The following is a 22804-nucleotide window of genomic DNA, read 5'->3' as shown; positions in this document are numbered from 1 at the left end:
AAAGAAATGTATGTTTTAATATACTCTAATATTCATTAAATATGACACTAAACTGGTATTTGAACCGCAAGACTGATCCTGAAATTATCCGGAGCATTGGTCTGTATGTTCCCGATAGTTACCTAAGACAGCGTCGGCATAGATTGTTTCACATTCCTATACACAGGACCAACCTGCCGATGGTTATGCCTGTAGGAAGAGCTACCGCTATGTTGAACAATATCACATTGGATATTGATCTGTTCCATGTGTCCGAAGGAGTTTTCCGAAGCGGGATTCTTCTACACCTTTAAGTCTTCTTGCTTACTTTTACTTTTAATATATACGCCTTGAATATTGTTTGTTATGTATATATTATTTTTTTATTGAATAAATTGAATAAATTGAATTGAAATTGAATTGAATCACTTGACACGATTAAATATTTTAAATACTTTGGCGTGGTCAAGTCAAGAGTCGGAATAATTGGTGGATATGTACGAGAAGATGCATTAATATGAAAGAAGCGAAGATTGTTGCAAGGAAACATTACTATGGCATTCTATTCTCTCTGCCACCTCTGCAAGAAGCGGCGTGATGGTTATTTAGTTTGTTTTTTTTTCATTCACTGATTCAGCAGTCACTTCGTGTTAAAATCTATCTATTTTTAATTATTTTTTTACTTAGAAAATACAAGATGTTGTGGTATATACTAAGTAAACCATTAATTTAAAATTTTATATTTTTGTTGTTACGGGTGTCATAAACACTGATGATTTTTTTTACTTTGATGTTAATTTATTACCACCCTGGACTGACACCTGAAGCTCAGGACTAGTCTCCTTGGCTTCATCTAGGACATAACTCTGCTTCGATGCGATTCAGAGCTCTATGCATCATTTAGATTAAAGAAAATGAATACATATTTTTTAACAATATTTTAAATAATTTATAAAAACATATCACAAAATCATCAAAATACAAGTGTGATATTCACTTGTATTTGAGTTAACGCACGAATAAAAAAATTCATCTCTTTGAGTAAGGATATTTCCGTGTATCCTCGTTTAAAACAGGTAAGGAATAATGCGATTTTTCTCCGAGCAGTTCTGTATTGACCGTCGGACATTTTGTAAGGGAAAACGTGGAAGGCTCTAATTTTTTTTCCAAATGGAATGATAACATATGAATCACTTCGAAAAGCTATAAATATATTTAACGTGTTTTCTGCCAGGTTTTTTCTATTAGGTCAAGCACTTTGCTGTTTCAATTTATACAATAAGCTCTTCAAGTTATATTTGTTATTAAGTAAAGTATACTTTATTGCGATGGCGTTGAACCAGCTAAAGAAAGCATAGAAATTGAGTTTGACCATTAACTTTTGGATTATTCCTTACATTTTATCAATTCTGTTACATTTTATTAGTTTTCGATTGATTTCAAGAAATGAAATCTTTGGATTTATTTTTATTATTCTGATGTTTTTTCATGGCGAATGAATTTGTATTAAGTTTTTTGTTGGTGTTATTGTCAAAATTGATAAAATGCCATAAAGTATTTATTAAAATTAGCAAAATTTTCACTGAGACCATTTATTCATTAATTTTTATTAATATAAATAGTATTTTGTAAGTTTTTATTTTTTTATTTGTTGAATTGGTGATTACTTTGTAGAACCTAGGAAATACTTGTATTATTATTAAAAACAACTTTTTTATAAATTTTATTATAAGTATCAGCTTTTTGAACTTGCTAAGGCATCGTCAAACTGAAAGGAAAAAATTCGACGTTTTTTTTTATACGTCTTGCTTACGTGTGTTTTTTTCTTGTAGAATGCTCTCGCAAAGCAAAACAGCTATTACTAATTAAAGTTTTGGCATAAATCAAATATAATGGTTTGATTATTTACAAAAACATTTTTCAGCTGGTACAATTCGTTATTCCCAGGAGACTCGTGTTAGTTAGATGTGTAAAGTTTATACTCTAAATAACGTGTACAAATATGCAACCTCAATTACCCTAATCATTGCTGCTATCCACTTTTCCCGTTGTACTAAACTTATACACAAACACACACATATTCGTAATATTCGTTAGTACATTTTTTTGACATCTCAACACAGATGAAGGAGAATATGGAAGTCTGGGCATTTAAAGGGCTTACGACCGTCAATGGCTGGTTTGAATGATCAGCCTATGACGATCGTAAGCCTAGTAAATGACCGGACTTCCATATTCTTCTTCATCTATGTTGGAATGTTAAAAAATGTATAGAATAACTAATAAGAGGAGATAATCCAGATTTGTGAATAAGTATTTGAACACACTTAAAATAGTGTAAATATTTGTTAGTTGTTGTTGACATGTTATTTATGAATTTGGCTTTAAAATTGTGGAATAACATGACGATATAAATTTACAGTCCCCCTCCGTAGTGTAATGGTCAGCACGCTCGGCTACCGTTCTGGAGGTCCCGGGTTCGATTCCCAAGGGGGGTAAAATAAATATAAGTGATTTTTTCACTGTCATATATATTCAATATTACCCTGGACTGGTACCCGAAGCGGAGGGCTGATCACTTTTCTTTCATGTGTAAACGATCAAGATAACACTGCGTTTATATGACGCAGTGCCCTATGCACCATTGGGGTGCGGATAAGGGTTTTATTATTATTATAAATTTACAAATGATACACTTGTATAAAATCACTTCTGATTGACCACTCGAAAGTTGTATTGTAACATTTTACACAAGCATTTACTTTTCACATTTAAATCAAAGAGATATATTTCGCAATGATATTAACGGTGTCAGCTTTACGGAACACATCATTCAAACATTTACAGCCATTCCATTTGGGACTATCACCTTTCATAATTCTGCCTTGTCGGCTCGTCACACCGGGGTGAGGGGACATGTTTATAGTTAGCGATTTAGGGATCATCCATATAGCTGGACCTGTATGGCATGAAACATACGGCCCATGGTCCTATGTCTCATCATCAATCAAATGCCGTCCTGTGTGATGCCACCGCGATATCAAAACGTGTTATCTCAGTGGTCCTCAATCTGTCGTCCGCGGACTGGCGCCGTTCGTATAAATTTATTGTAGGCTGGCAAAAGCTTTTAGCTGACTGTACCGCAATTAGCTTCGGGAAATTCCTAACATGCATTTGATATTTCATTAAAAAAACACTTATTTAAAAATATTAATTATTATTATACAATAACCAAGCCTAGTGTTCCGTAAAGTGTGTGCCGCGGCACACTGGTGTACCGTGGTGATTAATTTGTGTCCCGTTGAAAAATGTATAGTTTTGTGAAGATAACACACTTAGAAAAAGCTGAAAGCTATACGAACGAAGCGCTTTGTTTCTCTCGAAAGAGCACGCGAATTGAGATTTTCGACTCTGACTACTATTATCTTTAAAATATAAAATAATTTAGAAAAAAAGAGAACGCCTGAGGACGATCTACGTAGAGGTGAGAGCAGCCTTATCAACGATTGCTCAATTTTTTATCACCTGTGCTCAGTTAAGTAGGCTCACAATTCGCATTAAACATCATATATTACATATATGTTTTCAGATTATAATAATTTTGATAATAATTAAATTTTAAATAAATTTCGTTTTTTTTCTTTTGTGTACCTCTAAAAATTATTGATTTGGGAGTTGTACCTTGAACAGAAAAAAATTTCGGAACACTGACCTAGCCGAATATTTAAATCGAATAATTATTATTCTTTTTCTTTCTTATAGATCCGAGGATCTGTCTGTTCCGTTATCCATCTCTTGTGACGTGAACTGCCAACTGTTACGCCATCCTATTCAATTATAATTACGACAAATATCAAAACAACAAAATAACATATATTGAAGTAGGTACCACTAATAGTGTGAAATAATCCCTATACTAAAAGTATGAAAAAAAATATTTTACTGTTGTAACTTCTTACAACATCACTCAATCTTAAAATTGAAACGCTTATCCGCACCAAATGGTACATAAGGCACTGCGTAGTATTGACGCTATGTTAACTTAATCGTTACTTACGTGAAGGCAAGGTGATCACTCCAGATCATTCAGGGTAATATTAAATTAATATTTTAGTGTAAAATCACAAATATTTATTTTCACCCCTCTACCCTTGGAATCGAACCCGGGACATCCAGCACGGTAGCTAAACCCACTAACCATTACACCATGGAGGCGGAAAATATCGTACCACTTCACTCAAACAACAATATATCTCCAAAATCGAATTTCAGAACATCCCTTTGCCAGAAGAAATCTCATATTCATAACAAAGCAATTTTTCGTGAAAATGTTTCCAGGATAATTTAAACAAGCTTCTCGTGAAATGTAATATACGCTCCGAAGCCTTATTTCAAAAACCATCGCTTATTGAAACAAATGACGAAGCGTTTTCCTAAAGCGGTAGGAATGTCAAGAGATTTATCATGGGATTTCGCATTAATACAGACGAATGCTATAATTATGACTCTTTAATGTCCTCAAACCGAAGTCCGAAAGAAACCTGATGAAAGTATAGTGAAACCTTGATATGACGGACTTCGGATATAATGGTCAAAACGGTAAAAAAATCAAAATCGTTCAGTTAATATTATACATGCTTAAATTCAAGTGTCGTGGCATGTTAATTTTTTTTAACGTCCATGATAATCACGTCATACACTAGAATTTGAGACACAATGCCGCCTGGTCATAACTTTATTGTTGGCAGTTACATTTATTGACTTTCCGTCAAATAACGGAGTTCAATTATGTTATACGCATTTTCGTAATTTTTGAGCGTTGATTATAAAAAAAAACAGCAAACTTCAAAGTGCAAACATAATTGATTTTTTTCTTCAAAGCAGGATTACCAAAAGCAAGCGCGTTGATATCAAACAGCAACGCCACTTCACGACGAGTGTCCGAAGACAATTTTTTTTTGTGTGTTTGAATTGTTTATTTATATCTCAAAACAGTGTTCATATAATTTTTAATTTACTTAAACGACACCCCATCCCCCAATAAGTCCGTTATATCGAGGTTTTACTGTATCGATCAATTTTACATTCACGGGATGTTACACGAATTACCTATACAGTCATATAATTCCCAAGGTAGTATGAGAACCAAATCTGTTTTAAACCCGTTTGAAATATTTCTGGCATGTGATAAAATTCCCTTATGATTTGAGTTATCCGTTACATTCGCTTAAATCTTTTATTAAATCATTTAATTTAAATATACATTGGAGAGTTTTAATATTCTCAAATACAAATGAACATTTAAAGGTTTTATAATGTGTTCAAATTTTTATAACTGAAAACATAAATAATAAATCGCTTACAATGGTGCATAGGGCACTGCTTCATATAAACGCAGTGTTATCTCGATCGATTACACATGAAGGAAAGGTGATCAGCCCTCCACTTCAGGTACCAGTCCAGTGTAATATTGAATAAATATTAGAGTGAAAAAATCACTTATATTTATTAAACCCCCCTGGGAATCGAACCCGGGACCTCCAGAACGGTAGGCGAGCATGCTGACCATTACACTACGGAGACGGACGAAACTGAAAACAACTGAATGTTATTACAAGTTGCACAATGACAAATCTCTGCTAAATGAGTTTTTATAAATTTTTCAAAAGTATAAAAATTGAAAAAATTATTTTAATTTTCAGACGATTTTATATTCAGGGTTTCCCATTCGTTATTTTGCTATGTACGTTATGATGTTTACGGGATAAGCAGAGAAAATAAAACGCTACACCGCTTTGTCTTTGCAAACATTCTTCACCTCTTCCACATTCCTCACATATACCAACCGATTATTCCTTTCTTTGATGTTAATAACATTTCATTCATGAGACTGGGGTACAGCAAGTAAGTAATAAAAATGCATTTCTTAAGTTCGTATTAACATTTTTATTTAAAAATGAAAAGCTACATCATATACAGAATTAGCTTTGAATAATTGAACATTGAATAACATTTTAAATATAACAAAAAATGATTAAATTTAATATATAACTTTAAATGTATGTACGGTAAGAAATATAACATTTGAGACTAGATATTGTAAATTTTAGGTTTATTATTTACAATGAATTATATTTTTTGTAAATATAAAGACATACGAGGGCCGACCCAAAAGTAACAATAAAAAGTAAATTTTACACACTTAATAAAATGATTTTTTTTGAAAATTTACACACTTATGTACCATGTTATGAGCCGAAAAATAAAAAAAATTGGTTAAAAACGGTAATGTTTGGAAGTTTTTTTGATGTTTTTAGTCTCCCGATTTATACGTTTTAGCGATTTTTTAAAAACAACTTTTTTTAAACAATTTTTTTTTTATTAAAAACCTTTACTGACCCTCAAAATACTGTCCATTACACGCAATGCACTTGTTCCAGCGTTTTTCCCACTGCCCAAAACAAGTAAAAAACTCTGAAATACTGATTGATTTCAAAGCTTTGAGTGACTCTTCTTGTACTTCTTGAATTGTTTGAAATCTCCTTCCTTTCAATTGCCTTTTTATCCTAGGAAAAAGAAAAAATCACAAAGAGCAAGATCTGGAGAGTAAGACGGATGCTCTAAAAGCTTGAATTTGCAGTTTGCATTTGAAGCAGTTTCAGTGTTTCTTGAGGTGATTTGCCTAGCAGGAAGCAGAATTTAATGTTTGCGCGCTGTTCCATTTGTTTATGTACGTCAAAATTTCGCCGAAACGTAAAAATCGGGAGACTAAAAACGTCAAAAAAACTTCCAAACATTACCGTTTTTAACCAATTTTTTTTTATTTTTCGGCTCATAACATGGTACATAAGTGTGTAAATTTTCAAAAAAAAATCATTTAATTAATTGTGTAAAATTTACATTTTTTTGTTACTTTTGGGTCGGCCCTCGTATAATGATAAAATCTAGCTAAAGTTAAAAATATAATTACAAGTTATATAATTATATTTACATTTATTTACATTTTACAAAAAATATGTTTTACAGAAATACTAGCATAGATGTTAGAATAAATACCACAAATGATGACATAGACATTCATTTATTATTCATGCAAAATTCTGAAAGGTGTAAAGTAAAGACTTTAGAATTGATGCCTTTTATTTTATTTATGATTCCTTTCAAATTACATTTATACCCGCTTACAAGGATTTAAATCAGAACCCGTTAACGAGTTTTCGAATAAAAAAGGAATTAAGGAAATGAAATTAAGCCGGAAAGCTTATTTTGTCAGTTCTTTAAATTGCCATTCAAGTATTAAGCATAAAATATTAACGATATTTTGAGAAGGAAGTTCAAATTTAGTATAAAAATATAATGTTAATTCATAACCTCAGAGGTATTTTCAATCAAGTTATATTTCAGTAATTATTTACTATTTATTTTTCCTTTTTATTTATCTTACATTGGAATATTCATCCTATGAATGATACATTTAAACAATGTACTTGTATTATAAATTATTAAATCTTATTTTAAGAGTTTAAATTATAGACAGAGAAAATATTGCTTTTAAACAAAAGAAGATAGAAGTCTGAGAATTCCAGCTTTTACGACCCAGTATTAAGCCAGCTGAAGTGATTTTATTATTTTGTATTTTACATTTGTGTAACGTTAATTTTTAAATATATTTACATATGCAATGCTGTTGGATTCCTTTCATGTGTTAGTTATAATTGATACATGTGAAATTTTGACAGACGGTGTTTGTCCTCAGTTGAAAATGCTCAATACTTCATCTTCTTTCGTATGAAAACGATATGTGCTTTGTCTCATATTAAGACACCTTTAATATATATATATATATATATATATATATATATATATATATATATATATATATATATATATATATATATATATATATATATATATATATATATATATATATATATATATATATATATATATATATATATATATATATATATATATATATATATATATATATATATATATATATATATATATATATATATATATATATATATATATATATATATATATATATAAATATATATATATATATATATTGTATATATATATATATATATATATATATATATATATATATATATATATATATATATATATATATATATATATATATATATATATATATATATATATATATATATATATATATATATATATATATATATATATATTTATATATTTATCTGATGTCTATTAATCATCGGATTATAAAAAAAAAATGATAATAACACAACATTTTATTAAAATATATATATTGCTGCAACAAAAACATTTGATACGCGTTATTAATGTCTTATTTACCAATAAACGGTAAAGTTCATGGTGTTATAAATTCCGATTTTATGGCTTTCATGTGGTGGTCTGTAAAGGTAATAAAATTGGGCAGATATCATTTAACCGAGGGTCCGGAAATCGAAAATTCAGTTAAACAAACCGTAGGCGTAAATAATAGGCGCGTGACATAAATGACAAAATCTTCAACAGGGAAAATCGATAAAATATTTTTTTCTGAATGTGATGTAATTTGGAATTAAAAAAGATCTGTGAAATAGGTCAGAAAATTTAATAAAATTGAACGATGCCGAATGAAGATGAATCTCTTTATTTAAAAAAATATACTGTTGGTATGCCGTTTCACTGCAGGGGTAGACAGACAAAAAAACGCCAAATTTATTTCTCCTTACAACCTTTTTCTCACATTCTTTTCATCTTTCGTACTTCTTGTCTTACATTTCCTCTGTTTACTTAAAATTCCATCATGACTTGATTTTAGGCCCTTCTTCTCATCATTCCTTCTCATTTTATTGTTTTATTATATTTTACAACATTTTTGTATACTCACACGCACACATACACTCAAACATGTGAGATTTTCACAATTCGTACAATTATTCAGTCAAATAACAAAACATCTTAAATTTTTTAAAACAATTGTCTTTCTAATTGATATTGAGTAACATATAACTTGATTCTAACTCAAGCCGGTTGGAAAAAGTGTACCAATAAAAAGAGGTTAAAACAAAGTTGTTTCATTTTATAAAGTTCAAAAAAAGTGTTTGGTTTTGGGAATAACATGATTATTTTACTGATACAAAATACAAACTATTATTTTCACCTATCTATGGGAACAACTGTTGTTCTCGAAACTAGCCGTGTTTACATTAAAAAACTTAAAAGTAGTATTTTTAGATAGCCCTTTTAAAAATTAATAAAAAATATATGGTCCTAAAAATCAGTAGGTACTAAGAATTGCAGTGTATATAATAAAGTGATAAAGATCACAGTTTTCTTCTTTGCTTCAGATCCGCCTGACGTCAACTATCACATGTGAGTAATTGTTCCTGTATTGGGCAGCTCTAAACTAACACGACAATACTTGACAATTATTTTTCATTTTACACTGCCAAAAATATTTTCTCGGCCATTCTCTCTCCACATGCCAAAATAATTTCTGAGACCTTTTCAAAATTGCTGCAATTAAATCTTATATGGCCTTACATATATTTCTGATTTCCCCATTTTTGACTGTCATGCATCGATTTACGTACGTCTCTCTGCTTAAATCTTTCTTACGCCAAATTCATTTTCCACTTCCATACATCATTAATGAAGTCAGCATCTGTTGTTCATGCCAGATTGAATAACTTAATTGGTTGCAAAATATATATATTATAAAGTTTTTAGTTATCAAAGGTAATTGTGTTGTTTTTTCCAATTTTCAGGGTAGGGGGTGAAATGTAAAAGAAAACATTTAAAAAAAAATAATAAGTAGAAAATTAAAATGTAATAAATATTAAATATGGTTGCGGTTTTAAGTAGGATTTTAAATTAAATAAAAAAAAGAAATTTATTAATAAATAATAATAAAAAATATCACCCGTCTGATGATGTCTGTGACGACGAAACCCGGTCACTATTCACATATTTAAAAAAAAATTAAATTTGTTGTTTTACTTTATAAAATGCAATCCCACCAAGAAAAATCTTAAATTTCTTATTTATTCGCAGAGTTATTCTCTGTCTCAGAAGTGTTGTAAGATAGAACTGGATTTGGTTTATTACAAAAGGGAACAAAGTGAGAAATGTATTTTTCTTGATTTATGTTCTGCCCCATCCGGAGATTGTTGTGTGTTTTGGATGAACCCTCACAATGAGCATTTTGACAAGTGATTGATTGAAAACATCCGAACATGCGAATGACATTGAGTATTTCAATGCGAGATTCAGATGTTTGAATGTCTTGAGAGTGTTATCGCAAATCATATTTCTGCTTTATTTCTGGGAAGCGTCGAAATGAATTCATCTAAAATAATTCGATATAATTAATTGTAATAAAAGGCGATGAAAGAGATGATTTTCTCAAGCTAAATAAAGAAAGAAAATAATAATACGAATGTGTGTTTACTCACATGATTAAAATAAATCACTTACGGACTCTATGTCTAAATCAAACATTATAACTTTTTATCTAAGTATTGGTTTTATATCGGGAATCAAGGCAAATACTCATTATTTTTCTTTTCTTTTTTCTATATTCTTATAATTTCATTTATTATCTTGTTCATACTTCAACAGAATAGAAAAACCTACTTTTGTATTGTATTTTTCTATAATAACAAAATTAAGCACAAAAATTCAAATACATTTTGCAAAAAATAAACTATTTTATATTTGACTGTTACACAACTTATCTCCATTGTAAAATAAATTAAATTCTCATATGTAATTTATATAATTTTTTCAAACTGATAATTCGCATTAAGAGTGACGTAGCATTAAATGAGATATAAAATGATATTAAAAACAATTGATTTATTTATACACAGTATGACGTAGTAATCATTTATACATAAATAAAATAAAATATCAATTTCATTATAATTTCATCTTATCACTGATTTTATATCACGATATTAACTAACGACAGCGTAATAGTATCAATCGTTCATTAGTACTAATATTTACAGGAAGGGGTACAAAATTCTGAGAATTTTTTAAGACACGTTTTATTTAGGAGAATCCGAATTCGTCCTCCTCGCTCCAATGGCCCGAATCTACTGGGACCTTCTTTTTGGCATTCTCAGACATTTCAGATTCCCCCGGATTTTCGTCTTCTTCCATTATGACGTCGCCTTTCCGCAATAGATTCTCCCCCGCTGGCGGCCGCTGCGGCCCGCCGTTTTGTTTGGGTCATATTTCAATGATGGCGTCCTGTTCCTTGACATTCGGTGAAACGGTTGCATTGTTGCGATTGCTGTTTGTATTACTGACCGGGGTTGGGAATGAATCGTCCATTACTTCTGTTAAGTCATCGTATCTGGAAAAAAATGCTACCAATTTAATACAGATTTTATTGAAAATCACAACTATATCGTCAACAGTAAATTTAGTAAAAGATAATCGTATCTGGAAAAAAATGCTTTGAATTTAATACAGACTTTATTGAAAATCATAAGAATATCGTCAACAGTAAATCGCGTAAAGATATCGCTCACCCCTTTCAAGAACATCATAAATCAAAAATCGTCAATTTTCAATTGTGCATGTTTTCGGAATGCCCAGAAAATGTTCTTTATTTCCCAGCAAAAGAGGCATATTTTTAAGTTAATATTTACCTGCTACAGGGCAGAAATTGTTGTTTTTGCATTTTGAAGAAAAGATGTTATTTAATTATTTTTTTAAATAAACTAAATATTTTTCAAATGGAGAAAAAACCTTCAGGTTTTACCTAAAAAGATGCTGCATAGTAAAAAGTTCAATAAGTGGCTTGATATTTATTTTTAATACATTGTGTTATATTGTTAAACTTTGAAGACGTTCTCCTGAAAAATCAAGTTTTTTTGATTTATGACGTTCTTGAAAGGAGTGAGCGATATTTCTGTCAAATTTATTCATCCCTTTAATAAAGAAAAAAGAGCGTTTGATATATTTTGTGACACATGTTTCAATACACTCTACATTAGTGGTCAACAACCTTATAAAAAACCATGTAAAAAATCAATTTAATTTTTTTTATTTGATTGAGTGGTTCTTTGGATCTTTTTTTTAAATAAAATTGTTAAATATTTTTTTATGCACGAGGGTTGCCACTTTACGTACGATGATAACAGTGTAAAAATGATAAGTTATAAACTATTAATTATTGCGTGTTAGTACATAAAATTATTAAGTGTTAACTACTACAAGTAAGGGTATGTAACCCCGAGTAACCTAGTTACTGATATATATACATCTTTTTATACATGCTATCACTTCATTTCTTTTCTTCGTATAGCAGTAATATCGACATCAGTATCCCATCAAATATATCCCGTTCCTATACACACACATATTTACATACTCGTACAAAGAATAAATAAAGATTTGAGATAACCGTTATATTATAATATATATTTAAATTTTATGTTATCACGCTTCCGCGTTCATTTTGATTCCATACCTTTAGAGTTCATTTTTATCGAAAGCTTTTTAAAAATTTATTTAATATTCATGTTAAGTGTGAACACGTGACTAGATTTTAATATATCTTTTGAAAGGAATGGATTTAAGCTGAATTTTTGTAAGAAATTACTTTACATAAATTTATAAATACGTTTTAAGCGTGAACGTATCAAAGTAAATGTTTAATAATATCGATGATATTATGTGAATAACTTTACATTTGATTTGAAAAAGGAAGTTAAAGCATATAAGTTTTTTTTAATACTTCAAACGTGACACGAAGGTCGTGGATATTTTAAAAACACTTGGACTAAGATCAAGAATCCATTTCATTTTCAAAAACTTTTGGAAACAAGATTTTATGAAATTTCGTGAATTATAAAGCACTGATAAATGTATCAACATTCTTAACTATTGCAACATTTTGACTGGACATAAATTTTTAGTGAATAAAAATATATTTAAAAATAACTATTTTTTAATAAATGGAATATGGCATTTAGCGGAAATCACTAAATTTATATTTTTCTTAATTATAATTTAAAATAGAACAAATGAATAAATTACTATACATCAATTTAATGAAATGTTATAAAAATATTTTTTTTTAATAAATGGGACAATAATCCATTGTATTTGGCGATAATCACTGGATTTTTATTTTTCTCAAGTATAATTTAATATAGAACTCACGATCGAATAACTATACAATAACTGTATGAAATCTTATGACTATAACTATTTTTAAATAAATCGGATAAAAAGCGATAGAATTTAAAGAAAACCGATCTTCGAAGCAATTAAACATGTACCCAAATAAGCCACATCGACGCAAAGTGACGATATTTCACCCCACTCCCCCTCTTTCCGGCTGCTGAGTTCCCGCTCATAAATCATATATAAACGGGTCGCGTACCTCTCCGGGCCGCAGTCGCTCGTGTCCGCCACGAGGTGGTGGTGCTGGCCCGGCAGCAGCGGGTGGCGCGGGCGCGCGCCGAGCGCGAGCGCGCCGTGCAGCGCGGCCAGCGCGAGCAGCATGACACCCGCCACGCGCGCCACCCACAGCCAGCGCGGCCACAGCGCCAGGCACAGCGCGGCGCCCGCGTACAGAGGACAGCGCCGCCAGCCCGCACGGCACGACACAGCGTCCCAGCAGCGCAGTGCGCGCGTGTACTCGTTATGACTGTCGGGACAAGCGTATATGTTAATACAAATATATTGTGATGTCAAAAATCTGCGCTATCGAAGGGCATGTATGACTAGATATATAGATGTGAAGAAGGCGAGGAGTGTATGTCAGAACAAAGTAATGTAGCGTTCCATTCTCTCCGCCTACGGGAAACGGCGTGATAGTAGAAGAAGGAATCAGATTTTCTTCATTTAATATTGTAATAATTTTTGTTGTATTTGTGTCTTTCGCATGAGATAAAAAAATAATTTAAAAAAATAAAATATAATTACTCAAATACCAAAAAAAAGAATCAATGAGGTGAGAATCCACCGAGTATTTTTTTTTTTTAATTTAATTTACAGTTTTAAGAAATAACTAAATTAGAAAATATGTTTAATATTTGCATACAATATAACTTATTAAAAGATATATGTTGTAAATTTAAAGCAGGAGTTATTAGAAATTGTCATATTGAGAAAATTGACATTAAAATTATGGGTACTGAGGCGGATTAAATATGGGTAGGTACCTAATCAAATATTTTACGGGTTTAGGCTTACGTTAAAAGCTTTGCTTGTGATTCAAATTTATGAGTATTTGAAACCCTTATTTCAAATTCAATTCACGGATTTATTAGAAAATTTTATTAAAAATCGGAGACATTTTCAAAGGAAACATGGTGAGATTTTGAGTTATATTGCTTATATAATCAAACCGAATCGTCAAATAGCTTCGACAAAATATATTGACAATCTAGAAATCAATCAAGGAATAAATATGTTCACTTTGCTACGTTTTTACGAGTAACAGGAATAAATTATCTTATGATATATATATATATATATATATATATATATATATATATATATATATATATATATATATATATATATATATATATATATATATATATATATATATATATATATATATATATATATATATATATATACATATATATATATATAAAAATATGTATAAATAAATATAATAATTTACAGATATGTTTGCATCAATTTATTTTATTAGTGTCTATATTTAGAGAAACAATACATGTCAACAATTTGGTAGCAATTTTTACAAAAAATAGCACCAGTACAAAATATTGCATTCATTTCAAAATGTTTTAGTAAAAAAATACAATACTGTGTATACAAATACAAGATTTATCCCTGAAGGATTAAGAGTTTTGGAGATATCTCAAAAGAGACGAAGAACTGTTTTAATAAATTTAATATGGAAATCTAATAAAAGATGGCGCTTAGAAATTGGAGGCTCGTTTCTAGCATTTAAACCACCGTAATATCAACGTTACATGGGCAGAACGGTAAAAGTTGTACATCCAGTTGTGATCACATCCAGGGTTTTTATAAGATAAATATTAGAGTGAAAAATTAATAATGCTTACTTTGACTCCCTTGGGAATCGAACTCGGGTCTTCCACACTGCAGCCTACCTATAGTATCTATGATATTGACTGTTTAGAATTTTGAGAAAATGTTTTTAAATTTCGAAATATATTTAAGATGTCACCAAAAGATTTGGAATCAAAAAAATATTTTAGAAAAGTGGTAATTTTGTTCGATCATACCTCGGACCATTAGTTTTAATTATTTAAAGATAGGTAAACAAACTTTGAAAAAATATGTATCGAAGCAGATGACAGTCTGTCATAGTTTCCTCTCAGTAGTATCTGAAAAACGCTCGATTTTTATCTGATAAATGTAATTATTATTCTAAAACCCTCCCAATGATATCAAATAATTTTCAAAATAGAGACGAAAATAACTTAAAGAAAAAATTGTCGTGTGATTTATTATTTCTATAGAATATAATAGGGTCGGAAAAAACGTCAAATTATTGCCAAAATTGTTTATGAAACGCATTCGGAGATATTTATGAGACAGAAATTGTTAGTGGGTCTATTTACAAGGGCGGTAAAGGGACCACCCTAACACTACATCGAGGGCTGAGAATTCTCGACCGATTGCTTTTGACGTCATGAACAGTCTCGTCGTACAATGTGAAGGGGTTATAGGATACACTTTGCCGCAGTCCGGAGACAGACCCTTTGAAAATGGACTGAGAAATATTATGATAGATAAGGGTTACAACGGAAGGGTTGCGACTGAGATGGAATCATGAAATGAAGATTTATAAGAGATAAGCATATAAAAAATGTATTCCGGCTTTAGAGTCATTTGAAGTCGAAAGAACTGAAAGGCATAATGTACTCGGGCCTATCATAAACATAATGCCGGGAATTACCCCCGCAGAGATCAAATATTGAAGACGTATTTCTGAATAAAATAATACTTTATTAGGTTCTGCCACACTTTCATATGCTTACATTTATGCTAGTTTAAAACATAGATATGCACTTCTGTAGCGTAGTAATTAGCTCGTTTGCTACCGTTTGATTTCGGGTTCAATTTTTATGTGGTTAAAATAAATAACAGTTTTTTTTACTCTGATAATCATCAATTTCAATGGTAAATAAAAGCTAACAAAATTGACAAATATATCTGAATATTAATAGCTCGCTTCCCTAGTATAATGAATAGCCTATTAAGTTACCTTACTGGAGGTTCAAGTTCGATTTCCAGGAGGTTAAAACATATATTATTGATTTTTCTCTTCGGCATTTATTTAATATTATACATTACATATTATACAATACAGCAACATACCCAGGACTGGTATGTTGCTGTAATGTAATAATTGATAACTTGCTAACCATCACACCGTTTCTCCACAGGGGTAGGCTGAGAGAATAGAACACCGAACTTTATTTGCAAACAATCTTCGCCTCTTCCACATCTATGCATCTCATCATACATATCCGCTGATTTTTCTCCCGATTCATGACTTGATCGATTTCAAGTTTTTTTAAAATGCTAGATCAAAGCAAGTTTTCCTCGGTCTTTCTCTGATCCTAATTCCAACTTCATTCGACTCATGATGAATGAATGTGGAAGAGGCGAAGATTGTTTGTAAACACAGATTGGTGTGTCATTCTATTTTCTCTGTCAACCCCTTCCTGGAAGCGGCGTGTTGATAAGTTAGTTATTTTATATATTTTTTTTACTATTCTACCAATTTAGGGAATGCTAGCTGCTAATAAAATGAGACAACTATAAATGTTACTTACTTTGTACACAATTCGATGAATAATGTTATAACCCACATTATCTCTAGGAAGAACACGACCACAGATCCGATTCTGCAATAAAAAATGTACATTTTAATACACAAAATTCAAGTACCTATCAAAATAAAATATCAGAAGAGCTCATCTGAGCCTTACAAAATAAAAATGAAATAATTTGTTATGCTTACATGAATTACTTCCTTAAAGAATTGTATTATCTTGATGCAATGACCAGCTATTTGTCAAACTTAAACATGCTTGTAGGAGAACGAATATGTAACTCCAAGTATAGGTCACAATAGACCTAATATGGTCGCAGTGACATTAGGGATTCAAGATCCCTTGACCTCATAAAAAAAACTCAGAGTGTCCTAGCCATGCTGCTATTCTCATTTCCTGCCTAACATTTTCCTTCAATTCATTTCCAGCAGTTATATCCTCCACCCTTAGCTTCTTGTCAATTCCTATCTGAAATCTATAGTACGTATCCATCCCTGAAGGCAAGGTATTTGTTGAAACTGGTTGGAAAAATAGTACCAAAATTAAATTATTTTTTTTTTGGGTTTTTTGTCCGCCTCCGTAGTGTAATGGTCAGCACGTTCGGCTACCGTTCCGGTGGTCCCAAGTTCGATTCCCAGGGGGGCTCAAATAAATATAAGTGATTTTTTCACTCTAATATTTATTCAATACTACCCTGGACTAGTACATGAAGCGGAGGGCTGATCACCTTTCGTGTGTTAACGATTAAGATAACACTGCGTTTATATGACGCAGTGCCCTATGCACCATTGGGGTGTGGATAAGGGTTTATTATTATTAAATACATTTAAAAAATGTAGGTTTGATTTTATTAATAATGCAGTGCCCTATGCACCATTGGGGTGCGGATAAGGGTTTGAATGAAATGAAATTACTTTTACAAAGTTTATATCTAAATTGTATGCTTTTGTTCAAACTCCAACGATTTGTTTCACATACTAGTTGTGATTTTTATATTTCCCAAATTTATGAACAATAAGGCTTGTTAATTGTTATTTCGAGAAATAAAAATACTTTGTGTTATGATCCACTCACATTTTTATTACCCAACTAGTTTCGGCAACAACCTGTTGCCCTCTTCAGGGTTACATTTATTACTAAATACATATATATAAAAAGAAACAGTGTACAAGTTGTTGGGTTTCAAAAGGGTAGGGGTGGGGGTAATGGTGTTTTAAGGAGGGGTAAGAGCAAGGAAGGGGATAACTCTGTTTAGGTTGGGTTTGATTTTATGGGAAAAATATTAAAAATGGGACTTTGACTAATGTTTATTTGGTTATTAATTATATTTAATTTTTGTTTAACCGCTTTTCAATGCATTTATTGCATTATTGCATTATTGCAATGCATTTTATATTGTGAAAACATCGCGTTCATTTAACATTAGAATTAAGGAACACATGAGATGTCTTAATAATAACAATTTTTCGGAATTCGCGGACCACATCTTATCTAATAATCATTCGTTCAATTTTGAAGATGGGATAGAAATTTTGCATTGTAATAACAGAACTAGTCAAATTAATAATTTAAAGGTGTTAGAAATAATAAAAAAAAGCAGTTAAAATTTTTTAAATATAATTAATAACCAAATAAACGTTAGTCAAAGTCCCATTTTTAATATTTTTCCCATAAAATCAAACCCAACCTAAACAGAGTTATCCCCTTCCTTGCTCTTACCCCTCCTTAAAACACCATTACTTCCACCCCTACCCTTTTGAAACCCAACAACTTGTACACTGTTTCTTTTTATGTATATATATATTTAGTAATAAATGTAACCCTGAAGAGGGCAACAGGTTGTTGCCGAAACTAGTTGGTTAATGAAAATGTGAGTGGATCAGAACTCAAAGTATTTTTATTTCTCAAAATAATATATCAATATGATCCACAAATTTAATGCTTTCAATATTCAAAACACTGGTTGATTGTATTTAAAACTGATTTTAGGTGAGCAAAATTAACATTTAATGCATTTTTCATATATGTACGATCACATACAATATCGTACATTAATAGCTTACGGCTGAAATTCGTGAAAGGTTTCATAATTTAATTATTTTATTTGAACATTTTTATTTCCATAAATAAATATGTAAATTAGCACGGTATACTACGATTTTTGATGTTGTTGAAAAATTATGAAAATTTTCATGCACCTCTTTTATGATAATTTGTCATGGATGAACCCAAAATACATTTTGTCCAATAAATATCGAGACTGAGTAATTTACAAAAGCCTGAATTTTTTTTCTTCCACTTTATAAGTTCACAAGATCCGTCGCACTGCAGCTCGCTCCAAAAGCTTGTTTTTCAAAAACAGCTACGAACTCAATCAGCCGATGACATGCTGAAACGAATCGAAATGTACCCCACATTGACGAGACATGGATTTATGACTGCGACACGCAAACTAGCCAGTAGGCACTGCAATCGAAATAATTTTGACTCGATTTATTATTTTGTTTAAATTTCATCATGCACAAAATTAAAAATTACAATCTTAACGAGTTTTCCCGTACCAAGAAAACATTTTACAATACTCATCTATTTCATATCTACTGACCTTCATTTTCCATTTATGAATACCTTTTAAAGTACTTTTGACCAAAAGAGGTATGCGTTAGGTTTCGATGTATGTGATGTTGTCTTTTGAATCTTGTAAAGTTCGATATACGTTTTTATAAAGCGTGTTAATTGTGATTTGTGTGTTTTATTGGGAGGTGTAATCTTGCTTTATATGAGTTACCGAAGACATAAAACAAAATTCGCCATAGATTTTCAAGGCAATTCCGGAGAATACCTACAAAAAGTGTATGAATGACTAAATTGTTCGTTAGAAAAAAACGTTTTGCTTCGAAAAATGCCCATTTTGAGGGAGATTTAACAAATTTGGAAGAAAAATAGATTTTCATTGATTTTAGACTCAGTCTCGGTATTAATTAGACGTAATGTATATTATAAATTGTATGCTCAATTATCAGTACAGATTATTATTGTAATCACATACAAACTCAGATAACGTACGTAAACGATATCGATTGTTTGCGTGGCAGCTGAAATTAACTCATCTGTTCCGGTAATCGCATTAATTCACTCGTGAGCTTTCTACGTGTATAATTTATAATTGATTACTTACAATATATAAATTCCCGCCGGGTGATGGTAAACCGTCATCTCTACGCCAACTCCACACATTACTGGAACAATATAAATTCACACCATTAATATTCTGGAATTTACATAATCTACTGAAAATATTAAATTAAATGTTAAAACATTATGATATTATTTATTGATTCGGCATCAACTTTGTGGACTTATATGATAAATTAAATATTGAAATTAAACACTTTCATAATACCACTTTTTAAAGTTCATTAATGAGAATACCTCTACGCCAACTCTACATATTACTGGAACAATATTATTATATCACACCATTGATATTCTAGAATAAACATACTTTACACTGAAAATATTCGAGTAAAAAGTAAAAGTTTTATTTCTTGATTTAGCATCAACTTCGTAGATTAATATAATGATTTAAATATAAAAGTAAAACACTTGTATAACAGCACTTTTTGATTGTATTAATTTGTATACGACTAATTTCGAGAACCATTTTTACTAAGTTACTTAAGTTTTATTAGTTATTGATGTGGATAAAATAAAATGATGATTACAATATAAAAATAAAATACTTGTTAACCACCCTTTTTTGAGTTAATTAACATAAACACAACTAGCTTAGAATACTGCCGATCGACAAGTGAAAATAGGAACAGGTTTGTATAAAACTAACTAACTAACTAACCATCACGCCGCTTCCTCGCAGGGTGGGCAGAGAGAATAGAATGCCACACCACTCTGTCTTTGCAAACATTCTTCGTCTCTTCCACGTTCATGCATCTATTATACATACCTGCCGTTTGTATTTTCACCTATTTATGAGCATCTGTGGTTTTTGAAACTAGTGGCGTTTACATATATAAATTTAAAGTGTTTTATTTTTATATATAAATCATTTTGATATTAAAAATGCAAAGGTCACATAGTATAAAAAGTAATACCAAATAAGTAATACAAAATGCCCTTATATATATCGATTATGATTATAATTTGACAGGTATTTCAATCCCAAAAGCACTAATATCAATATCCCAATTTTAAATGGTTGAGGAAAGAATTTAATCACTTTTCAAAAAACTACAAAGCTTTCATAGTAATTAATCGAAATTTCAACTGTTCTTAAAATTATTTGTCAAATTGTTGATTGATTAATTAGAAAATATGAAATAAAAATCTTATTTACAATTTTTTTAAAGTTTATAATTAGTGTTGTGATCAGCTATTATTCGTAATGCACACAAACATATTATTTATGAATTAATAACTTTATGAAATAACATAATGATGTAAATATAAAAATAAAACACTTACGTAAGACTACTTTTGAGTAGTCATTCAAAAGTAATATATATTATAAATTCAAGTGTTTTATTTTCATATTCAAATCATACAGATATATTATTTTGCAATATTTATGGTTTCAAGTTTCAGTTAATACATATATACACACATATATATCTTAACACCCTTATTCTTGCCTAATGATGCATAGGGCACTCTATCATACCGACGCAATGTTATCTTGAGCATTAATTGCATGAAGGCGAGATGAAATTCAATACATATTCAGTGACAAAATATGCCATACAAGACACACCTGTTAAGGTTGACAAATATCCTACCATGAGCAAATACGTAATTGTGATCATTAATGTACACAGTAAAAAAATATTTATTTTTCTAAGTTCATTTGAATTTAAATAGTTTTTTTATTGTTATTTATACAATAACAACATTTCCAACGGGTGTAAATATTGGCACTCAACCAATTATAAGAAAAACAAGGAAAAGTAAACTGAAATAGTAATTTCACCATTAAAACGTACGCACACAAAAATTAAAAACTTATGTGTTAAGTTGCCTATCGTAATGTTGATTTAAAGATTTTTTACTTTGACGTCGTATATTTTAGTGTGACGTATATTGTAATATACTTTATACATATATCATTTTAATTATGGATTCCAGTTCTAAATAAACATTTTTATAATTATTTCAAATATACAAACATATAATTTTTGACATCCATTAAAGATGAAGAATAATATGGAAATCTGGGCATTTACGGAGTTGACGACTGTCATAGGCTGGTTTAAGTGATCACTTTACACACGTGTAACATTCACCCACTATTGACAACCACACTTCTCAAATTCTTGGAAGTTCTTTATATATAAACCAATTTTAATTCAAACATTATTTTTGAATCACTAGAACTTCACTAGAGACAATATTAATTTAAAATAGCAAACTGGGTCCCTTTGGTGTGACAAGCGTTAAATTTTAAACCAAAAACTTTGATAATGTGGTACTACTACGTAATATAATATTATCAAGTATATAAATCAACTATATGCACATGTAAGGACTATATTATACCTTGTAACTTGTAATTAAGACAATGTAGTGGTCAGAATGTAAAGCAAATTATACAGTAATTGATATTAGTAATGTTAGTAAATAACCACTCACCGACTACTTCTGTCTACCGGTTTCGAGACGTACCCGTCTCTTCGTCAGGACATACACTACAATTTAACAATCATGCGAACAACACTACACCACACCCACTTAGTACTATTCACATACACTATCACTACACATGCAAAACATGCAGAGCGAGTTGTTAGTCCCACCATGCTTTTTGGGAAACTAAATAATAAAGTAAAAATGTAATATAAATATACGCAGGTTGGAAACTATATTAGGATTCAAAGAGAAGGGGGTAGGTTCTGGGAAGTGGGAGGAGTTGAGTTAGGAGCTGATCGGTTCAATGTTACGTCGAATAAAGGGCTGTATGGAAAATTTATTTGGTTATTTATTAATTGGATGTTATTTTTAATGGATTTTCTAAT

The 22804-nt window shown here is 30.5% G+C and overlaps 1 protein-coding gene across 1 annotated transcript in view; it reads right to left on the bottom strand.

Annotated features, from left to right (window-relative positions):
- Window positions 1-10527: 10527 nt before the first annotated feature.
- The window catches only part of LOC148303948 (uncharacterized), a 57068-nt gene continuing 44791 nt past the window's right edge, over window positions 10528-22804 (bottom strand). Inside the window, exons 3-6 of the mRNA XM_088269096.1 lie at window positions 19957-20017; window positions 16779-16850; window positions 13373-13639; window positions 10528-11332 (exon numbers count right to left, since the gene is read on the bottom strand). Of these exons, the coding sequence (XP_088125222.1) occupies window positions 11206-11332; window positions 13373-13639; window positions 16779-16850; window positions 19957-20017 (527 nt within the window). The 3' untranslated portion in view covers window positions 10528-11205. The remainder of the gene's footprint in view (window positions 11333-13372; window positions 13640-16778; window positions 16851-19956; window positions 20018-22804) is intronic.

This window comes from Brachycentrus maculatus, unplaced genomic scaffold (assembly GCF_059751285.1).
Source record: "Brachycentrus maculatus isolate JH-2025_06_01 unplaced genomic scaffold, ASM5975128v1 h1tg000338l, whole genome shotgun sequence".
Classification (NCBI taxonomy): Eukaryota; Metazoa; Arthropoda; class Insecta; order Trichoptera; family Brachycentridae; genus Brachycentrus; species Brachycentrus maculatus.
This window is presented reverse-complemented; position numbering and strand designations above follow the sequence as displayed.